The following is a 20,021-nucleotide window of genomic DNA, read 5'->3' as shown; positions in this document are numbered from 1 at the left end:
GCTGTGTGGAAAGATTGGATCTTTAAAAGCCTAGTGTTAACATTAAACGGAAGCCCTTTCTTTTTCTGGAACAACCTCCCAACCAGAAATAAATTTGTAACCTACCCTTCTAAAGCCTTTAATCACCTTCCAATTTCAATCAGCCACAACTGTGTTTACAAAACGCGGTCTCGCATTAATCCCTCCCTCCCCCCTCCCGCCCGCCCGACAAGCCTGGGTATCACTCCTGTAAATCTGCATTCATTCTCTGCATCCTGCGCCAAGGTGGGGTGTGGAGAAGGGGAATGGGGGAGGCATGTAATGGGACGAGGTGGGAGTGGGGTAAGGAAGGAGGAGGGATGGAGTGAAGAGTTAACCCTGCCGTTGAAGTACTGCCATCTATTTTCCACTGGCGAGGTTAAAAGCAGAATTTCCATCCCTTCCTTCCCTCCTTCTCCACCCTCCTCTTCTTCCCATCAATCTTTTCCTCCCTGATCTGTTTTCTCTCCCTGTCTCCTCGCTCCTGAGCTGCAGATTTTCAACAAGCCTATGCGGGGCGGGGCGGGGCAGAAATTCGACATGAAGTGAGGTTATCCCAACCTTGTTGTAGCTACGCCCTGCTGACTCCTTATCGCTGGGTCTCAAAGCTTGCAGTTGGGCGTCCAGAATATCCAGAAGCTGCTCCATCAACTTGACCGACGAGCTGACATCGCCCGCATAGATTGGCCCTCTGGTGTGTCTGGAGAGCTCGTGGGCGATGTTTGCCGCGTTCTCCCCACTTTTAATCTGCAGGGTATCATCCAAGGGGCGCAAGTCAGCACAGGAAACGATGACCAAAGTCTTACAATACAATACAATATATATTTATTGTCTTGTCATTGTACAGGGGTACAACGAGATTGGGAATGCGCCTCCCATACGATGCAATAAATGAATTAGCTAGTCAGAATTCATTTAAACAACCCAATGAAACAAATTACAACAGTGCCTGCAGCTTGCAGACTCAGTAACTCTTTGCCCATATCCAAGAGCCAAGATTGTTATGTAGGAAAATAACTGCAGATGCTGGTCTGAAGGGTCTCGACGCGAAACGTCACCCATTCCTTCTCTCCCGAGATGCTGCCTGACCCGCCGAGCTACTCCAGCATTTTGTGTCCAAGCTCGCTAAAAAGGTCTTGAATGTCAACTCATTCAGGATCTCAATTTGTAGCATAATGTGTTGATCGCTATCTGGAAAGAACTTTGTATTTAACGAAAGATATAGACACAAAAAGCTGGAGTAACTCAGTGGGTCGGGCAGCATCTCTGGAGAAAAGGAATAGATGACGTTTCGGGTCGAGACCTTTCTGCAGACTGTAATGGTATCAGTGTAGCTGTTGGTGGCACTGCAGATGGAAGTTCAATAGAACCCTTCTGCCAGTGACTATATTTGTTTTTGCCATATGTCTTGCCATAGAGGGAGTACAGAGAAGGTTCACCAGATTGATCCCTGGGATGGCAGGACTTTCATATGAAGAAAGACTGGATAGACTCGTCTTGTACTCGCTGGAATTTAGAAGATTGAGGGGGGATCTTATAGAAACTTACAAAATTCTTAAGGGGTTGGACAGGCTAGATGCAGGAAGATTGTTCCCGATGTTGGGGAAGTCCAGAACAAGGGGTCACAGTTTAAGGATAAGGGGGAAGTCTTTTAGGACCGAGATGAGAAGGTTTTTTTTCACACAGAGAGTGGTGAATCTGTGGAATTCTCTGCCACAGAAGGTAGTTGAGGCCAGTTCATTGGCTATATTTAAGAGGGAGTTAGATGTGGCCCTTATGGCTAAAGGGATCAGGGGGTATGGAGAGAAGGCAGGTACGGGATACTGAGTTGGATGATCAGCCATGATCATATTGAATGGCGGTGCAGGCTCGAAGGGCCGAATGGCCTACTCCTGCACCTATTTTCTATGTTTCTATGTTTAGTTTTGGTTCAATAACTGACCTGATGAATATTTACATCAACCATTATGAAAAACTGGAAAGAATCTAAAGCAGATATGTAATACCAAGGACAACCAACTTCTCCCAATGACAATGCGCTCAGAAGAAGCCAGTCAAACTGTTGACAATGCCAAGCCCAACATGCAGGAGGACCTTGCAACAGAGCTGCACTGATACAATTAAATATAAAGTTCTTTCCAGATTGTGACCAGCAGATAATGAAGAGGTTTCCCTCTTCATTGTCCTACTTGTATCCAGTTTGCAACCTGTTCTCTCTGTATACTGCTCCTTCATCAGTAGACATCAGCCTTATTATCTATCATCATACATAGATACACAGACAATAGGTGCAGGAGGAGGCCATTCGTCCCTTTGAGCCAGCACCGCCATTCAATGTGATCATGGCTGATCATCCACAATCAGTACCCTGTTCCTGCCCTCTCCCCAAATCACTTGATTCCGCTAGCCCAAAGTGCTCGAACACTCTTTTAAATGCGTCAAGGGAATCGACCTCCACTGCCTTCTGTGGCAGAGAATTCCACAAATTCACAACTCACTGGGTGAAAAAGCTTTTCCTCATCTCAATTCTAAATGGCCTTAAACTGTGGCCACTGTTCCTGGACTCCCCCAACATGGGGAACATGTTTATGGCATTGAGCGTGTCCAGTCCCTTAGTAATTTTATATGTTTCTAAAAGATCCCCTCTCATCCTTCTAAATACCAGTGAATACAAGCCCAGTCGATCCATTCTTTCATCACATGTCAGTCCCGCCATCCCGGGAATTAACCTGGTGAACCTAGGCTGCACTCCCTCAATAACAAGAATGTCCTTCCACAAACCCAGCATAGACTATCCATCTGAGCATCTCTAAGTTGTTGGTTGCCTTTCTTCTTGGATATCTGCAAGTTTTGTTTAGTTTAGTTCTGAGATACAGCGCGGAAACAGGCCCTTCGGCCCATCGAGTCCGTGCCGACCAGTGATCCCCGCACACTAACTCTATCCTACGCCCACTAGGGACTACTTACACTTTTACCTGAAGCCATTAACCTACAAACCTGCACTTCTTTGGAGTGTGGGAGGAAACCGGAGCATCTGGAGGAAATCCACGCAGGTCACGGGGAGAACGTACAAACTCTGTACAGACAGCACCCGTAGTCAGGATCGAACCCAGGTCTCCGGCGCTGTAAAGCAGCAACTCTACCGCTGCGCCACTGTGCCGCCTTGTAGAATTGTGGGACACTGGTCGAGTCATTCTGAAAGAATAGCCCTCTATGACTTGAAGGGGTTTATCCCTGACTGTTACATTGATACTTATACTGACAGGTAATTGATCAGTAAAGATTAAATTAATCTATTTAGTGTGAAGAAATGTTTTCTCATCTCGGTGCTAAAAGACTTCCCCCTTATCCTTAAGCTGTGACCCCTGGTTCTGGACTTCCCCAACATCGGGAACAATCTTCCCGCATCTAGCCTCTCCAACCCCTTAAGAATTTTATATGTTTCTATAAGATCCCCCCTCTTTTGTTTAGAGATACAGAGTGGAAACAAGTCCTTCGGCCCACTGAGTCCATGCCGACCAGCGATCCCCACACATTAACACTATCGCACACACACTCGATTTACAGTTTACAGTTTTACCAAGTATATTAATATACAAACTTGTACGTCTTTGGAGTGTGGGTGAAACCGGAGCACCTGGAGAAAACCCACGCAGGTCAAAGGGAGAAGGTACAAAGTCCGGACAGACAGTACCTGTAGTCATGATCGAAACTGGGTCTCTGGCACTGAGATGCAGCAGCTCTACTGCTATGTCATTGTGTCTACACCACTGTGCCAACACATAAATCTTTCCCAACAGTTTTGCAAGTGTTACTAGTTGCTGTTATTCTCCTCATAAGGCATAAGGTCTCACTGTTGAGATTGAAACTTTGCAACAGGTTCTTCATGAGAGGGTTGCAACTAAGCAGACTCCAATCCTTCTTTGCAAGTCAGAGATGAGTGCAGACAGCAGAAACACTAGCCATAATTATACTCAGTCTGGTAGACACAAAATGCTGGAGTAACTCAGCGGGACAGGCAGCATCTCGGGAGAGAAGGAATGGGTGACGTTTCGGGTCGAGACCCTTCTTCAGACTGATGTCAGAGGAGGGGGTGGGACAAAGATAGAATGTAGTCGGAGACAGGAAGACTAGTGGGAGAACTGGGAAGGGGAGGGGATAGAGAGGGAAAGCAGGGACTACCTGAAGTTGTAGAAGTCAATGTTCATACCGCTGGGGTGTAAACTGTCCAAGCGAAATATGAGGTGCTGTTCCTCCAATTTGCACTGTTCCTGTCTCCGACTACATCCTATCTTTGTCCCGCCCCCTCCCCTGACATCAGTCTGAAGAAGAGTCTCGACCCGAAACGTCACCCATTCCTTCTCTCCCGAGATGCTGCCTGTCCCGCTGAGTTACTCCAGCATTTTGTGTCTACCTTCGATTTGAACCAGCATCTGCAGTTTTTTTCCTACACACTTATACTCAGCCTGGTTTTGTTACTTTATTCATGCTTAACCCTAACAGCCTATTTCCATTACAATATTTTATCGACCAGAAATAATGGCACAGAATTAGTCCATTAGCTAAGCTGACATTTGGTGACTCCCATTTCTGGCTGCAGTGGATTTGGCAATTTACATGCATCAGAACAACGAGGCCAGCTAACCTTCTCTAGATTAATACCCCTTCCTAAGAGGCTGTTCATCCACTCAAGGTCTAATAGACATTGGTTATTCTACGCCTGAACCAGCTTGGTCCTCCAACATTTATTGACCTTGCCCCACTAAGGCAGTCCATCTAAATGTTGACATTTTATGTGACTCCCTGATACAACAGCACTTTGGGGGAAAAGAGAGTCTCACGCTTCCATTACCCTTTGCTTGAAGAGGTGCTTCCTGACATTGCACTTGGATGAACTAGCTGTAAATTTTAGCGTCAGTTTAGTTTCGTTTATTGTCACAGGTACCGAGGTACAGTGAAAAGCTTTCGTTGCGTGCTAACCAGTCAGCAGAAAAACAATCCAGCCATTTACAGTGCACAGATACATGATAAGGCATAGCATTTAGTGCAAGGTAAAGCCAGCAAAGTCCAATCAAGGATAGTCCGAGGGTCACCAATGAGGTAGATAGTAGTTCAGCACTGCTCTCTGGTTGTGGTGGGACGGTTCAGTTGCCTGATAACAGCCGGGAAGAAACTGTCCCTGAATCTGGAGGTGTGCGTTTTCACACTTTTTGCCTGATGGGAGAGGGGAGAAGAGGGAGTGGCCAGGGTGCGACTTGTCCTTGATTTAGGTTTAGGTTTGCCACATCTCACTCTGCACTCTCCGACTAGACACAAGGATTTTACTCCCAAACCTCTTACATCTACTCCAATTATCGTCTCAAATTCGTCAGAAACATTTTTCTTCTTCTGTTCAACAGGGTGCAAGTCGATGCAAACCAGCCTCACAATTTAACCTGTTCAGCCCCAGTGACCATGGCCAATGGCCATCATTGGCCCATGGCCCAATTGATGATCAATCAGCCTTCTGATGAATGTGACCGAAACTCTCTTGGCAGGTAACACATGCTCTTGAGGTACAGTGTAGTAAGTCCGTGATCGCGCGTCCCTGGAGAGGGAACACGTGGTGTCCACGGAGACGCTGAACGCCTTCCGTGAACACTGGTCGCCGCGGGGTGTGGAATGTGTTACTGACAAAGTTGGCGGAATTTTAATCTGATAACTGTTTTGTTTGGAAACTGCCAATTGGCAGCTTTTGATTTGATTGTGTTACTACTTTGTATGTTTGTCTTTGTTTTTGGAATAAAGTATTTGTAAAAAAAGAGAGGAGTGGTGTAGAGCATTGGATTTCAACCACAATGGACCGCAAAGTCCCACAAGTCCATGAGAGGAACTGGTGGAGGGAGGAGGGAGTGTCTCACCTTCCACGGCCTCAAAATCGGCTGTGGGAGGTGCCCCCTGGGGGAACGAGGGTTGAAGGTGGCCAGGCTGTGGAGAGGGTCATCGGATCATGGGGCGATGGGAATGGAGACGATGGCTGCAATGGACCTTTGTGGCCATCTGTAGCTGGGACTGTAGAATGGCGTAGCAATAATAATAATAATAATAATAATAATAATAATAATAATAATAATAATAATAATAATAATAATAATAATAATAATAATAATAATAATAATAATAATAATAATAATAATGATAATAATAAAAACGTTTATTTATACAGCACTTTTCATGCAATTGAGTGCAGCCTAAAAGTGTTTTCCACAAAAACAAACACATGTCTAAACAAAAATACAATTTAAAACAGTAAATATATAGACTGTTAGTAGCATATAAATATTAATATAATAATAATAATAATAATAATAATAGTAATAATAATAGTAATAATAATAACAATAATAATAATAATAATAACAACAATAATAGTAATAATAGTAATAGTAATAATAATAATAATAACAATAATAATAATAATAATAATAGTAACAATAATAATAATAATAATAATAATAGTAATAATAATAATAATAATAATAACAATAATAATAATAGTAACAATAATAATAGTAATAATAGTAATAGTAATAATAATAATAATAATAACAACAATAATAATAATAATAGTAACAATAATAATAGTAATAATAATAATAACAACAACAACAACAATAATAATAATAACAATAATAGCAATAATAATAACAATAATAATAATAATAATAACAATAATAATAATAACAATAATAATAGTAACAATAATAATAGTAATAATAATAACAATAATAATAATAACAATAATAATAGTAATAATAATAATAGTAATAATAATAATAGTAATAATAATAATAATAATAATAATAACAACAACAATAACAACAACAACAACAACAATAATAATAATAATGTTAATAGCACAGATTTATATAAAAATATAAAATGTAAGATGTAAGATGTAAAATTGAGAGTGTAAAAAGACAAACGAAGTACAATCAGTTGATAGCTTGATTAAAAAGATATGTTTTTAACTGCGGTTTAAAAATGTTAACTGAGTGTGTGTCTCCCATGATCCTGGTAGGGTATTCCACAGCTTGGGGGCTTGGTTGACAAAGGGTCCTTCACCAATTTTTTAATGGCACCATGGGCTTTTCCATGTGTATTGGACTGACTGCCGTGATTGTGCTAATGTACGGGGAGAGTTGTTTGCAAAACAAATGCATTTCACTGTACCTGGTACACGTGCCAATTAAACAAATGCATTGAAACCATTTTTACCTGACCGAATATTATCCACAACGTGTGCCCCTCCATCTCCCCGCTCAACTGCATTTACCTTTTGTGCCACCTGGTTCACCCAGGGCGAGGTGCAGTTGCTGAAGTCAGGTCCTCTTGGGCTCCAGAGGCCGAGTGAAACCAGGCAGAGGTAGGAGGCTATACCTGCAACACAGACACACTGCCATCACCGCCTTGGGTAGCACTGCCAACCTTCTGCTCGCTTGCCATCACCAAAGATACCAGAGGAGCAAGATGGACCACCCCGTCGAAATCGCCTATACTGAAGCGTAGTACGCAAAGGAGTGGAACGTCCGCCATTTTAGTAGGCAAACCCGCCGTTCGCTCTGCCTCTCGCAGTGTAATCAGTGTTTTGGGGGAACTATGTGTGATGATACCATTAAAATGCAGAATATATCTCATCTATCAATTCACAGATTTTAGTTATTTTTAAAAAATGTTTCTGCAAGTTTCTGCCGACTAAAATGGCGCCGTGACGTACTACGGTTTTTAGGGTCGAGTGGTCTATCTTGTTCCTCTAATATCTTTGGTTATCACCATAAGACAAAGGAACAGAATTAGGCCATTTGGCCCATCACGTCCACTCCACCATTCAATCATGGCTGAACAATGTTTCCTTCTCAACTCCTGTCTTCTCCCCATATCCTTTGATGGTCTCACTAATCTATCAATCTCCACTTTACAAATACCCATTGACTTGGTCTCCACAGCCATCTGTGGCAATGTGGCAATGAATTTCATAGATGTATCACCCTCCGACTAAAGAACTTCCTCCTCTAAAGGTACATCCTTTTATTCTGAGTCCGAAACCTCAGGTCCTTAACTCTCCCACTATTTAGTTTAGTTTAGTTTAGAGATACAGTGTGGAAACAGGCCTTTTGGATCACCGAGTCCACACCGACCGCGCACACTAACACTATCCTACACACATGTGGGGCAATTTTACACTTATGCCAAGCCAATTAACCTACAGTACAAACTGGTATGTTTTTGGACTGTGGGAGGAAACCTAAGGTCTTGGAGAAAACGCGCGCAGGTCACGGGGAGAACGTACAAACTCCGTACAGAAGGCGCCCGTAGTCAGGTTCGAACCCGGGTTACTGGCAAGGCAGCAACTCTAGAGCTGTGCCACCGTGACCGCCCTCTCCACATCCCCTCTATCCTGCTCCAACGTATCACAGCGCCCGACCTACCTTTGGTCCCCTTGGGGCACGGTCGCTCCACCAGGACTCCCTGCTGCGTCGATGGCCATTTGATGTCCCTTGTCTCGGTGGGTTCACAGTACCTCTGCGGGGATGGTAGCTGGTTGGAGAGGGGTATGTGGCTGGTGAGGGGGACGTCCGGTGTGATGGGGTTTTGCTCCGGGATCAGCTGGTTGATTGCACCCACGGCGATGGTGGTGAGCGGGGCTTTCCTGGTGGTGGTTGTGGTGGGCACTGTGGTCGGTCTGGCCGCCCCCGTGCTGCTCGTGGAAGCCATCGTGGCTTGTGCTGCAGAGAAAATATTCATCATTTATTATCTGTAAAACATCTGATCAATACACAGCCAACAGATATTTCAATGCCCCTGTACCAATACCCAAAGGGGCTGCTCCTTGCCTTCTGGCTGAACTTCTCACCCATCATCCTAATCTTTCGACACCCTGTGCGTAGAAGAGAGGGTAGGGCTGAAGATGTCCTGGTTGTGTAGATCCTAGGCCTGGCCAAACTGGCCATCTGCGAGTCACATGCCAGTAAGGTTGCCAACTGTCCCGTATTTGCCGGGACATCCCCTATATTGGGCTAAATTGGTTTGTCCTGTACAGGACCGCCCTTGTCCCGCATTGGGCCCGGGGGGGGGCGCTGTAGGCCCGGACACTGTAGGCCTGGACACTCTAGGCCCGGACACTGTAGGCCCGGACACTCTAGGCCCGAACACTGTAGGCCTGGACAGTGTAGGCCTGGACAGTGTAGGTCCAGACAGTGTAGGCCCGGACACTGAAGGTCTGGACACTGTAGGCCCGGACAGTGTAGGTCCGGACAGTGTTGGTCCGGACACTGTAGGGCTGGACAGTGTAGGTCCGGACAGTGTAGGCCTGGACAGTGTAGGTCCGGACAGTGTTGGTCCGGACAGTGTAGGTCCGGACAGTGTAGGTCCGGACACTGTAGGTCCGGATACTGTAGGGCTGGACAGTGTAGGTCCGGACAGTGTTGGTCCGGACACTGTAGGTCCGGACAGTATAGGTCCGGATAGTGTAGGTCCGGACAGTGTAGGTCCGGACAGTGTAGGTCCGGACAGTGTAGGTCCGGATAGTGTAGGTCCAGACCCCCGGACGCCGCCTAACGGAGGTTACGTAGCAACCCGCGTCCCTGCCCGGATGGCTGCCATTGGTGGAGCGGGAGCACGTGGCCGCCAGCTGGGTGAGGTTACGTGGAGCGCGGGGCAGTGATGTCACCCTGTCCCGTTTACGGGAGTGGGATAGTTGGCAACCCTACGCGCCAGGCGGAAGAGGGCTCGGCCCGAGCCGGCTGCCTGTCCCTTTTCCAGGGTCACGTCCGTGCCCGGGTGACAATAGACAATAGACAATAGACAATAGGTGCAGGAGTAGGCCATTCAGCCCTTCGAGCCAGCATCGCCATTCAATGCGATCATGGCTGATCACTCTCAATCAGTACCCCGTTCTTGCCTTCTCCCCATACCCCCTAACTCCGCTATCCTTAAGAGCTCTATCCAGCTCTCTCTTGAAAGCATCCAACGAACTGGCCTCCACTGCCTTCTGAGGCAAAGAATTCCACACCTTCACCACCCTCTGACTGAAAAAGTTCTTCCTCATCTCCGTTCTAAATGGCCTACCCCTTATTCTTAAACTGTGGCCCCTTGTTCTGGACTCCCCCAACATTGGGAACATGTTATCTGCCTCTAATGTGTCCAATCCCCTAATTATCTTATATGTTTCAATAAGATCCCCCCTCATCCTTCTAAATTCCAGTGTATACAAGCCCAATCGCTCCAGCCTTTCAACATACGACAGTCCCGCCATTCCGGGAATTAACCTAGTGAACCTATGCTGCACGCCCTCCATAGCAAGAATATCCTTCCTCAAATTTGGAGACCAAAACTGCACACAGTACTCCAGGTGCGGTCTCACCAGGGCCCGGTACAACTGTAGAAGGACCTCTTTGCTCCTATACTCAACTCCTCTTGTTACGAAGGCCAACATTCCATTGGCTTTCTTCACTGCCTGCTGTACCTGCATGCTTCCTTTCATTGACTGATGCACTAGGACACCCAGATCTCGTTGAACTCCCCCTCCTCCTAACTTGACACCATTCAGATAATAATCTGCCTTTCTATTCTTGCTTCCAAAGTGAATAACCTCACACTTATCTACATTAAACTGCATCTGCCATGTATCCGCCCACTCACACAACCTGTCCAAGTCACCCTGCAGCCTTATTGCATCTTCCTCACAATTCACACTACCCCCCAACTTAGTATCATCTGCAAATTTGCTAATGGTACTTTTAATCCCTTCGTCTAAGTCATTAATGTATATCGTAAATAGCTGGGGTCCCAGCACCGAACCTTGCGGTACCCCACTGGTCACTGCCTGCCATTCCGAAAGGGACCCATTTATCCCCACTCTTTGCTTTCTGTCTGTCAACCAATTTTCTATCCATGTCAGTACCCTACCCCCAATACCATGTGCCCTAATTTTGCCCACTAATCTCCTATGTGGGACCTTGTCGAAGGCTTTCTGAAAGTCGAGGTACACCACATCCACTGACTCTCCCTTGTCAATTTTCCTAGTTACATCCTCAAAAAATTCCAGTAGATTTGTCAAGCATGATTTCCCCTTCGTAAATCCATGCTGACTCGGAATGATCCCGTTACTGCTATCCAAATGTTCAGCAATTTCGTCTTTTATAATTGACTCCAGCATCTTCCCCACCACTGATGTCAGACTAACTGGTCTATAATTACCCGTTTTCTCTCTCCCTCCTTTCTTAAAAAGTGGGATAACATTTGCTATCCTCCAATCCACAGGAACTGATCCTGAATCTATAGAACATTGAAAAATGATCTCCAATGCTTCCACTATTTCTAGAGCCACCTCCTTAAGTACTCTGGGATGCAGACCATCAGGCCCTGGGGATTTATCAGCCTTCAGTCCCATCAGTCTACCCAAAACCATTTCCTGCCTAATGTGGATTTCCTTCAGTTCCTCCATCACCCTAGGTTCTCCGGCCCCTAGAACATTTGGGAGATTGTGTGTATCTTCCTCAGTGAAGACAGATCCAAAGTAACGGTTTAACTCGTCTGCCATTTCTTTGTTCCCCATAATAAATTCCCCTGCTTCTGTCTTCAAGGGACCCACATTTGCCTTGACTATTTTTTTCCTCTTCACGTACCTAAAAAATTTTTTGCTATCCTCCTTTATATTATTGGCTAGTTTACCCTCGTACCTCATCTTTTCTCCCCGTATTGCCTTTTTAGTTAACTTTTGTTGCTCTTTAAAAGAGTCCCAATCCTCTGTCTTCCCACTCTTCTTTGCTATGTTATACTTCCTCTCCTTAATTTTTAAGGGGTGGGGTTAGATAGGGACCACGCGCTGTCCACGGGCACCCGGGGGGGGGTTTCCGGGACCGCTGGGCACCACGGGGGGGTGGAAGTCATCCTCAATGGGGATTGTAACATAGTTATTTAATACTCAGTATACTTGATATTTAAGAATTGTTTTGCTTTGAACTATAGTGGTGGGTTTGTTTGTATTTGTGTGTGTATTTTTTAGTAAAAAAAAACAAACAAAACACCCCAGATATTTCAATAACTTGTAAATTTCCCCAGTGTGGGACGAATAAAGGAATATTGAAGAAGGGTCTCGACCCGAAACGTCACCCATTCCTTCTCTCCCAAGATGCTGCCTAAGTTGCTGAGTTACTCCAGCACTTTGTGAATAAATATATTATTAACCTCTTTCACAGCATACGGGTGCAACTGGCATTTATTATCTCCAATTGATTCGAGAACATGGTGATGAGCCAACCTCTTAAATTCTATCTTTTAGTTTAGTTTAGTTTAGAGATACAGTGCGGAAACAGGCCCTTCGGCCCACCGGGTCCGCGCCGCCCAGCGATCCCCGCACACTAACACTATCCTACACACACTAGGGACAATTGTTACATTTACCAAGCCAATTAACCTAAAAACCTGCACGTCTTTGGAGTGCGGGAGGAAACCGAAGAACTCGGAGAAAACCCACGCAGGTCACGGGGAGAACGTACAAACTTCGTACAGACGGTGCCCGTAGTCGGGGTCGAACCCGGGTGTCCGACGCTGCAAACGCCGTAAGGCAGCAACTCTACCGCTGCGCCACCGTGCCGACCTCAGTAGTAGGTGGTAGGAGAACCTCAATCTATGAAGTAGACAATACTGCAGAACCCTTCCTGGTCCTTAATCCTCTCCCAGGCCCAAGAGAAAATCTTCACAGACCCATCAAAATCCCTCAGTGACCTTGCTTCAATATAAATCCCAGTGCAACAGTTTTGTCAGCGGCCACTCCTTGAATTCTGAAAGTGATCATTTCTGGAAAACATTTCATTAAGTGAAATTTTGTTGATTGAAAAGGTTGGTGATAGGGCAAATTTGGGCATTTGGTACAGAGCACACTGTGCATGCACAGCGGTGTGCAATTCATTTTTGTGGAAAAAATAGCTTTGTTAATCAAAATGCAAAATGCAAAGGGCCAAATGGTATTTTAGTAAAGATTCGCAAAATCATATATTTGAAAATCAAGGAATTACTACACTAGGGGGCGTTAATAGCTGGTGTTCCCAGTTACGTTGTGCAGGAAATTATTGGTAATTCCAAGAGTTTGCAGACATATTAGATTTTAATCACAGAGGACATTCGTTAAGCAGACTTATGATTACAGCAGGTGTAACTCAGCGGGACAGGTAGCATCTCTGGAGAGAAGGAATGGGTGACGTTTCAGGTCGAGACCCTTCTTTCAGACTGAGTCTTGAGTCTGAAGAAGGGTCTCGACCCGAAACGCCTCCCATTCCTTCTCTCCAGAGATGCTGCCTGACCCGCTGAGTTACTCCAGCATTTAGTGTCTGCCTTCGGTGTAAACCAGTATCTACAGTTCCTTCCTACACATGCTGGAAGTGGTTTGGTACACAAAACTGTCCACATCACCCCATTTGTTTCATCACCCCACGTTGTGCTGGCTAATTGTCCCTCTTTGTGGGCTTTTGAAGAGAATACTTGAAATTAAACCCTTTTTTTTTATGTAGGCACTCGCTGGCACATTTCAAAAGCTTCTGAATGTCATTTAAAATGGATTACCAAACGGATTAGTGTACAAAGTACCTAGAAACTGGTTTGCTGTTGTTTAAATATTATTTCTATTTATTCAAAATCAGAATGCAGACACGACATTGGTAAAATTACTTATTGTTTTGATGATAAACCAATTTTCAGCTTTATTAACAAAACTGTACCAAAGCTCTAAGCACATCGTGCAACGTTATTTAAATGTAAAAATAAATTACCTCTAGTATGCTTGATTGCTGTTTAGTTTAGTTTAGATACCGCACGGAAACAGGGCCTTAGGCCCACCGAGTCCGCACCAACCAGCGATCCGTGCACATTAACACTATCCCATCAATGATCACAATGAATGGCGGTACTGGCTCGAAGGGCCGAATGGCCTCTTCCTGCACCTATTTTCTATGTTTCTATGTTTCACACTAGGGACAATTCACAATTTTATCGAAGCCGATTAACCTACAAACCTGCACGTCTTTGGAGTGTGGGAGGAAACCGGAGCGCCCGGAGAAAACCCACGCAGGTCACGGGGAGAACGTACAAACTCCTTACAGAGAGCACCCGTGGTCAGGATCGAACCTGGGTCTCTGGCGCTTAAAGCGCTGTAAGGCAGCACCTCTACCGCTGCGTCACCGTGCGCCCTTGCAGCAGTGTGTTCGTGGCACTGATATATCTACCATTTGGTGGATATAAAAATCAGGTTGAATGAAGATTTGGCGAGGAATTGCTTCATTATATTACAGTTTTGAAGCATCAAACAACAAGCCCGATTTTTGATTATTCATATGTGGGATGAGGGAGTCTGAGGGGGTAGATTTACCTGAAGCCATACAAACCAGGTACCTATCGTGGAACATAGAACAACACAGCACAAGTACAGACCCTGCAGGCCCACAATCTCCGTGCTGAACATGATGCTAAGCCCATCTCTTATCTACCTGCACATAATCCAAAGCCCTCCATTGCCTACATACACAATCAGGCCTAGATAGATTGGATGTGGAGACCATGTTTCCAGTAGTAGTAGAGTCTAGAACCAGAGGGAACAGCCTCAGAATAAAAGGATCCACCTTTGGAATGAAGATGAGGAGGAATTCCTTATCCAGAGGGTGGTGAATCTATGGAATTCATTGCTACAGGCGGCCAAGTCATTGAGTATTTTTAAAGTGGAGATTGAAAGGTTCTTGGACAGTGCGGGTTTTGGGGAGAAGGCAGGAGAAAGGGCTTGAATGGGACAAATAGATTGGCCATGATGGAATGGCGGAGCAGACTCGATGGGCCGAATGGCCTAATTCTGCTCCTATGTCTGTGCACAGTGGACAGCCTGACTGTAGTCATGTATAGTCGTTTCTTTGACTGGATAGCAGGTAAACAAAAGCTTTTCACTGTACCTCAGTACACGTGGCAATAATTAACTAAACTATTGGGAGGGCTCAGAAATACAGATGAGTAGTGTAACCAGACTCATCAAAGCACCCGTAATGGAATCAATAAGAAACAGCCAGACAGGTACATGGATAGGATGGGTTTGGAAGGATATGGACCAAATGCGGGCAGGTGGGACTGGTGTAGCTGGGACATTGTTGGCCAGTGTGGGCATGTTGGGCCAAAGGGCCTGTTTCCACGTTGTATCACTCTATGACTACATTGCTCCACAGTGGATGGGCTGCCACTCCTCTGAGTCAAGTTTTGACTCATCAGGAATTGAAGATTAAACTCCAGGTGAGCCCCCACGTGAACTCACCCAGTCAGCGGCCACGTGCTCCCGCTCGTCCAATGGTGGCCGCCCGGGCCGGGAGGCGGGTTGCTATGAAACCTCCGTTAGGCGGCGCCCGGGCCTACACTGTCCGGGCCTACGCTGTCCGGGCCTACAGCGGCCCCCTGGCCTACAGTGTCAGGGCCTACACTGTCCGGGCCTTCAGCGGCCCCCTTGGCCTACACTGTCCGGGCCTACACTGTCCGGGCCTACAGCGGCCCTCTGGCCTACAGTGTCCGGGCCTACACTGTCCGGGCCTTCAGCGGCCCCCTTGGCCTACAACGTCATCTGGGCCTAATACAGGACAAGGGCGGTCCCATACAGGACAAACCAATTTAGCCCAAAATATGGGAAGTCCCGGCTAATATGGAACAGTTAGTGAGAGAGGCAGTAAAAATGTAGCATGTATTTTCCCGCATTTACTTCATTAGCATTTGTTGGTTCATTGATTAACGATCTGGAATAAAAAGTGAAAATGTTGGAAACTCAGCAGAGTCAATGTTCATTACAAAAGGGTCTTTGACCTGAAATGTTTCCTGCAAATTTCTGTGTTTATTTCAGTTTTTCCAGCATCCAGTTTTGTTTTTGATTTTCATTAAAGATATGGGACTCGGTGGGGAGTGAAAGTGGTGGGTGAATAGCAGAGAAAGGCAGCTCGTCGGTAAAAAAAAAAACGATTAAATTGAGTCATGAAACGAGAGGTGAACTTTATTGAATGGAGCATTTAGGAATTTGGCCAAGCAGAGTTGGTATCTCGAGACAACAGAGCCAGCTCGGAGATTCATCTACATTCAGGACATGTACACACAATGTTGGCTGCTCCTGAAAGATCATGCGTCAATGATAGATTATAAAATTATTTTTTGTTATCCATTTAACAGTCCCTTCCACGAGATACAGTCCATGAACTGTGCACAACTCACTAGATTAGACAGCACAAATCTGCTCCTCCACCCCTTTGACATGCAAGTGAAACTCAGAATTATTTTAGGCCTTAAATTCCATCTCTCTCAAGCAACAATATACCGAATGAATTATTCATTCCACGGCTCGGGTGATTCTACTTTCAGCAATGAGGCCTACAAGCTACGGTTTTGCATTCTGAAGGCACGGCACTACCAATGCTCCATCTGTTTTAACCTTTTTTTTTCCTGGCTGGTTGCCACAGCAACTGAAGGAACCTGATCATAGTTAAGTTCTATTGAAGAAAATCACGGCTCTTAGCTCAGCAACCAAGTCCCAGTGAGGGTTGCCACATGGAGAGAGGGCAATGGAAAATCTATCTTTCACTTGGACCACGAAGAACAGGTTGCTTGATTGGCATCGTCTACAGGGATCCGAACCACAAAACATAACCACTCCATCGTCGGAATAGTGTGGCCAGACTAGTTATTTTCAAAGGAGGTTTTGCATTAGTTAGGGCGGCACGGTGGCGCAGCGGTAGAGTTGCTGCCTTACAGCGAATGCAGCGCCGGAGACTCAGGTTCGATCCTGACTACGGGCGCCGTCTGTACGGAGTTTGTACGTTCTCCCCGTGACCCTGTGTGGGTTTTCTCCGAGATCTTCGGTTTCCTCCCACACTCCAAAGGCGTACAGGTTTGTAGGTTAATTGGCTGGGTAAAATGTAAAAATTGTCCCTAGTGTGTGTAGGATAGTGTTAATGTGCGGGGATCGCTGGGCGCTGCGGACTCGGTGGGCCGAAGGGCCTGTTTTCACGTTGTATCCAGAGAATTGGCCTCCACTGCCTTCTGAGGCAGAGAATTCCACAGATTTACAACTCTGACTGAAAACGTTTTTCCTCATCTCCGTTCTAAATGGCCTACCCCTTATTCTTAAACTGTGGCCCCTGGTTCTGGACTCCCCCAACATTGGGAACATGTTTCCTGCCTCTAACGTGTCCAATCCCTTAATAATCTTATATGTTTTGATAAGATCCCCTCTCATCCTTCTAAATTCCAGTGTATACAAGCCTAGTCGCTCCAGTCTTTCAACATACGACAGTCCTGACATCCCGGGAATTAACCTGGTGAACCGACGCTGCACGCCCTCGTTGCCACAGAAGGCTGTGGTGGCCAATTCAGTGGGTATTTTTAAGGCTGAGATTGATAGATTCTTGATTAGTACGGGTGTCAGGTGTTAAGGGGAGAAGGCAGGAGACTGGGGTTAGGAGGGAGAGATAGATCAGCCATGATTGGTTAGGTCACAATGAATTCCACAGATTCACCACCCTCTGACTGAAGAAATTCCTCCTCTTCTCCTTCCTGAAGGCACGTCCTTTAATTCTGAGGCTATGCCCTCTGGTCCTGGACTCTCCAACTAATGGAAACATCTTCTCCACATCCACTCCATCCAAGCCTTTCACTATTCAGTAAGTTTCAATGAGGCCCACCCATCATGACTGACCAGAAGCTCAACTGGATCATCTGCATCAAAAGCCCAGCAACAGGAACAGGACATAGCATGAGCAACTACAATTACTAGCTGCATCTAGATTTTTTTAGATTTAGAAATACAGCGCAGAAACAGGCCCTTCGGCCCAGCGGGTCCGCGCCGCCCAGCGTTCCCCGCACACTAACACTATCCTACACCTACATCTGCTGAAGTTCAAAGCCTCACAACCATTGACAACGCTCAGGTTTAAGAGAAGGTTCACATGCACTTTTATATGGCCACTGAATCAGCAACTGAACCATCCCACCACAACCAGAGAGCAGTGCTGAACTACTATCTACCTCATTGGTGACCCTCGGACTATCCCTGATCGGACTTTACTGGCAATATCTTGCACTAAACGTTATTCCCTTATCTATAGACTGTGAATGGCTCGATTGTAATCATGCATTGTCTTTCCACTGACTGGTTAGCACGCAACAAAAGCTTTTCGACCTGTGATCAATCCCGACTACGGGTGCTATCTGTGCGTAGTTTGTACGTTCTCCCTGTGACCTGCGTGGGTTTTCTCCGAGATCTTCAGTTTCCTCCCACACTCCAAAGACGTACAGGTTTGCAGGTTAATTGGCATCATATATGTGTAAATTGTCCCCAGTGTGTGTAGGATAGTGTTAGTGTGCGGGGATCACTGGTCAGCACGGACTTGGGGGACCGAAGGGCCTGTTTCTGCGCTGTGCTGTATCTCCAAAGAAATAAACTAAACCAAACTGAACATTTAGAATGGGCAATAAAGAACAGCCATGATTATCAAGATCAAATGGAACATGTTTCTGAGATTTCTCGTTGGTGCTGCCTGGTTATCATATCATCATATCATATATATACAGCCGGAAACAGGCCTTTTCGGCCCTCCAAGTCCGTGCTGCCCAGTGATCCCCGTACATTAACACTATCCTACACCCACTAGGGACAATTTTTACATTTACCCAGCCAATTAACCTACATACCTGTACGTCTTTGGAGTGTGGGAGGAAACCGAAGATCTCGGAGTAAACCCACGCAGGTCACGGGGAGAACGTACAAACTCCTTACAGTGCAGCACCCGTAGTCAGGATCGAACCTGAGTCTCCGGCGCTGCATGGGGAGTTGGGCATTTTGAATGGCATTTGACAACTCCAGTGAACTACAGAGAAAACAGAAGAAAGATTTCAAGCTTTCTCCAGCTTTGGGGGAGTCCAGAACAAGGGCCCACAGTTTAAGAATAAGGGGTAGGCCATTTGGAACTGAGATGAGGAAAAGCTTTTTCAGTCAGAGAGTTGCGAATCTGTTGAATTCTCTGCCTCAGAAGGCAGTGGAGGCCAATTCTCTGAATGCATTCAAGAGAGAGCTAGATAAAGCTCTTAAGGATAGCGGAGTCAGGGGGTATGGGGAGAAGGCAGGAACGGGGTACTGATTGAGAATGATCTGCCATGATCACATTGAATGGTGGTGTTGGCTCGAAGGGCCGAATGGCCTCCTCCTGCACCTATTGTCTATTGTCTATTGTCCAATACACCCACAGCTGATCCTGTATGTCAATACCACAGTGCCATCTTCCCATAGATTCTTGTGTTTACAAATTTGCCTCTTTCCTGCTGAAATATTTAACAACTTGGAGTTTATGCCCTTCAGCGAAAGAGACTTCCACAGGTTCGCCAACGTTCCAGTGAAGAGATTTCTTCGGATCTCGGTTCTAAAATCTCCTGCCCTGCAAACTGAGACTGCGAATCTTCATTCACGACACGTCAGGCAAGGCAAGCATCTATCCTTGCTCGGTCAGAATTTTAGATTCCATCCTCTTCGAAATCTCCTCGAGATTTCGAAGAGGATGGAATCTAAAATACCAAGTTGAGTAAACGTGTTGCCTGTACGGGCACTCCCAAGCTTATGTAACAGGCTACTTACATAAACCCGCACTTACGTAAGCAATTTCTTAAACCCACTGCTTTATTACTTTGTCGTGTCTCCTCTTAGTAGTCTCGGTTGATTTAAGATTCAAGATTCAGTTTAATTGTCACATGTACCAATTAAGGTACAGTGAAATGTGAGTTACCACACAGCCATACTAAGTAAAAAGCAACAAGACACACAGCCACATAAAATAAAATATACCATACAAGATTATTAAGGGGTTGGACACGTTAGAGGCAGGAAATATGTTCCCAATGTTGGGGGACTCCAGAACCAGGGACCACAGTTTGAGAATAAGGGGTAGGCCATTTAGAACGGAGAT

At 45.6% G+C, this 20,021-nt stretch overlaps 1 protein-coding gene across 14 annotated transcripts in view; it reads right to left on the bottom strand.

Moving 5' to 3' along the window:
* The window catches only part of LOC144610619 (adhesion G protein-coupled receptor L1-like), a 455,971-nt gene that overhangs the window by 108,402 nt on the left and 327,548 nt on the right, over positions 1 to 20,021 (bottom strand). For all 14 annotated transcript variants that reach the window (XM_078429454.1, XM_078429459.1, XM_078429460.1 and 11 more), the window contains 3 exons: positions 8,487 to 8,783; positions 7,334 to 7,437; positions 580 to 765 (listed from right to left, as the gene is read on the bottom strand). In XM_078429454.1, coding sequence (XP_078285580.1) covers positions 580 to 765; positions 7,334 to 7,437; positions 8,487 to 8,783 — 587 coding nt within the window. The remainder of the gene's footprint in view (positions 1 to 579; positions 766 to 7,333; positions 7,438 to 8,486; positions 8,784 to 20,021) is intronic.

Source organism: Rhinoraja longicauda, chromosome 37 (genome assembly GCF_053455715.1).
Source record: "Rhinoraja longicauda isolate Sanriku21f chromosome 37, sRhiLon1.1, whole genome shotgun sequence".
In the NCBI taxonomy this organism is placed as follows: Eukaryota; Metazoa; Chordata; class Chondrichthyes; order Rajiformes; family Arhynchobatidae; genus Rhinoraja; species Rhinoraja longicauda.
Note: the sequence above shows the minus strand (reverse complement) of the source record. Positions and strands in the feature narration are given on the sequence as shown.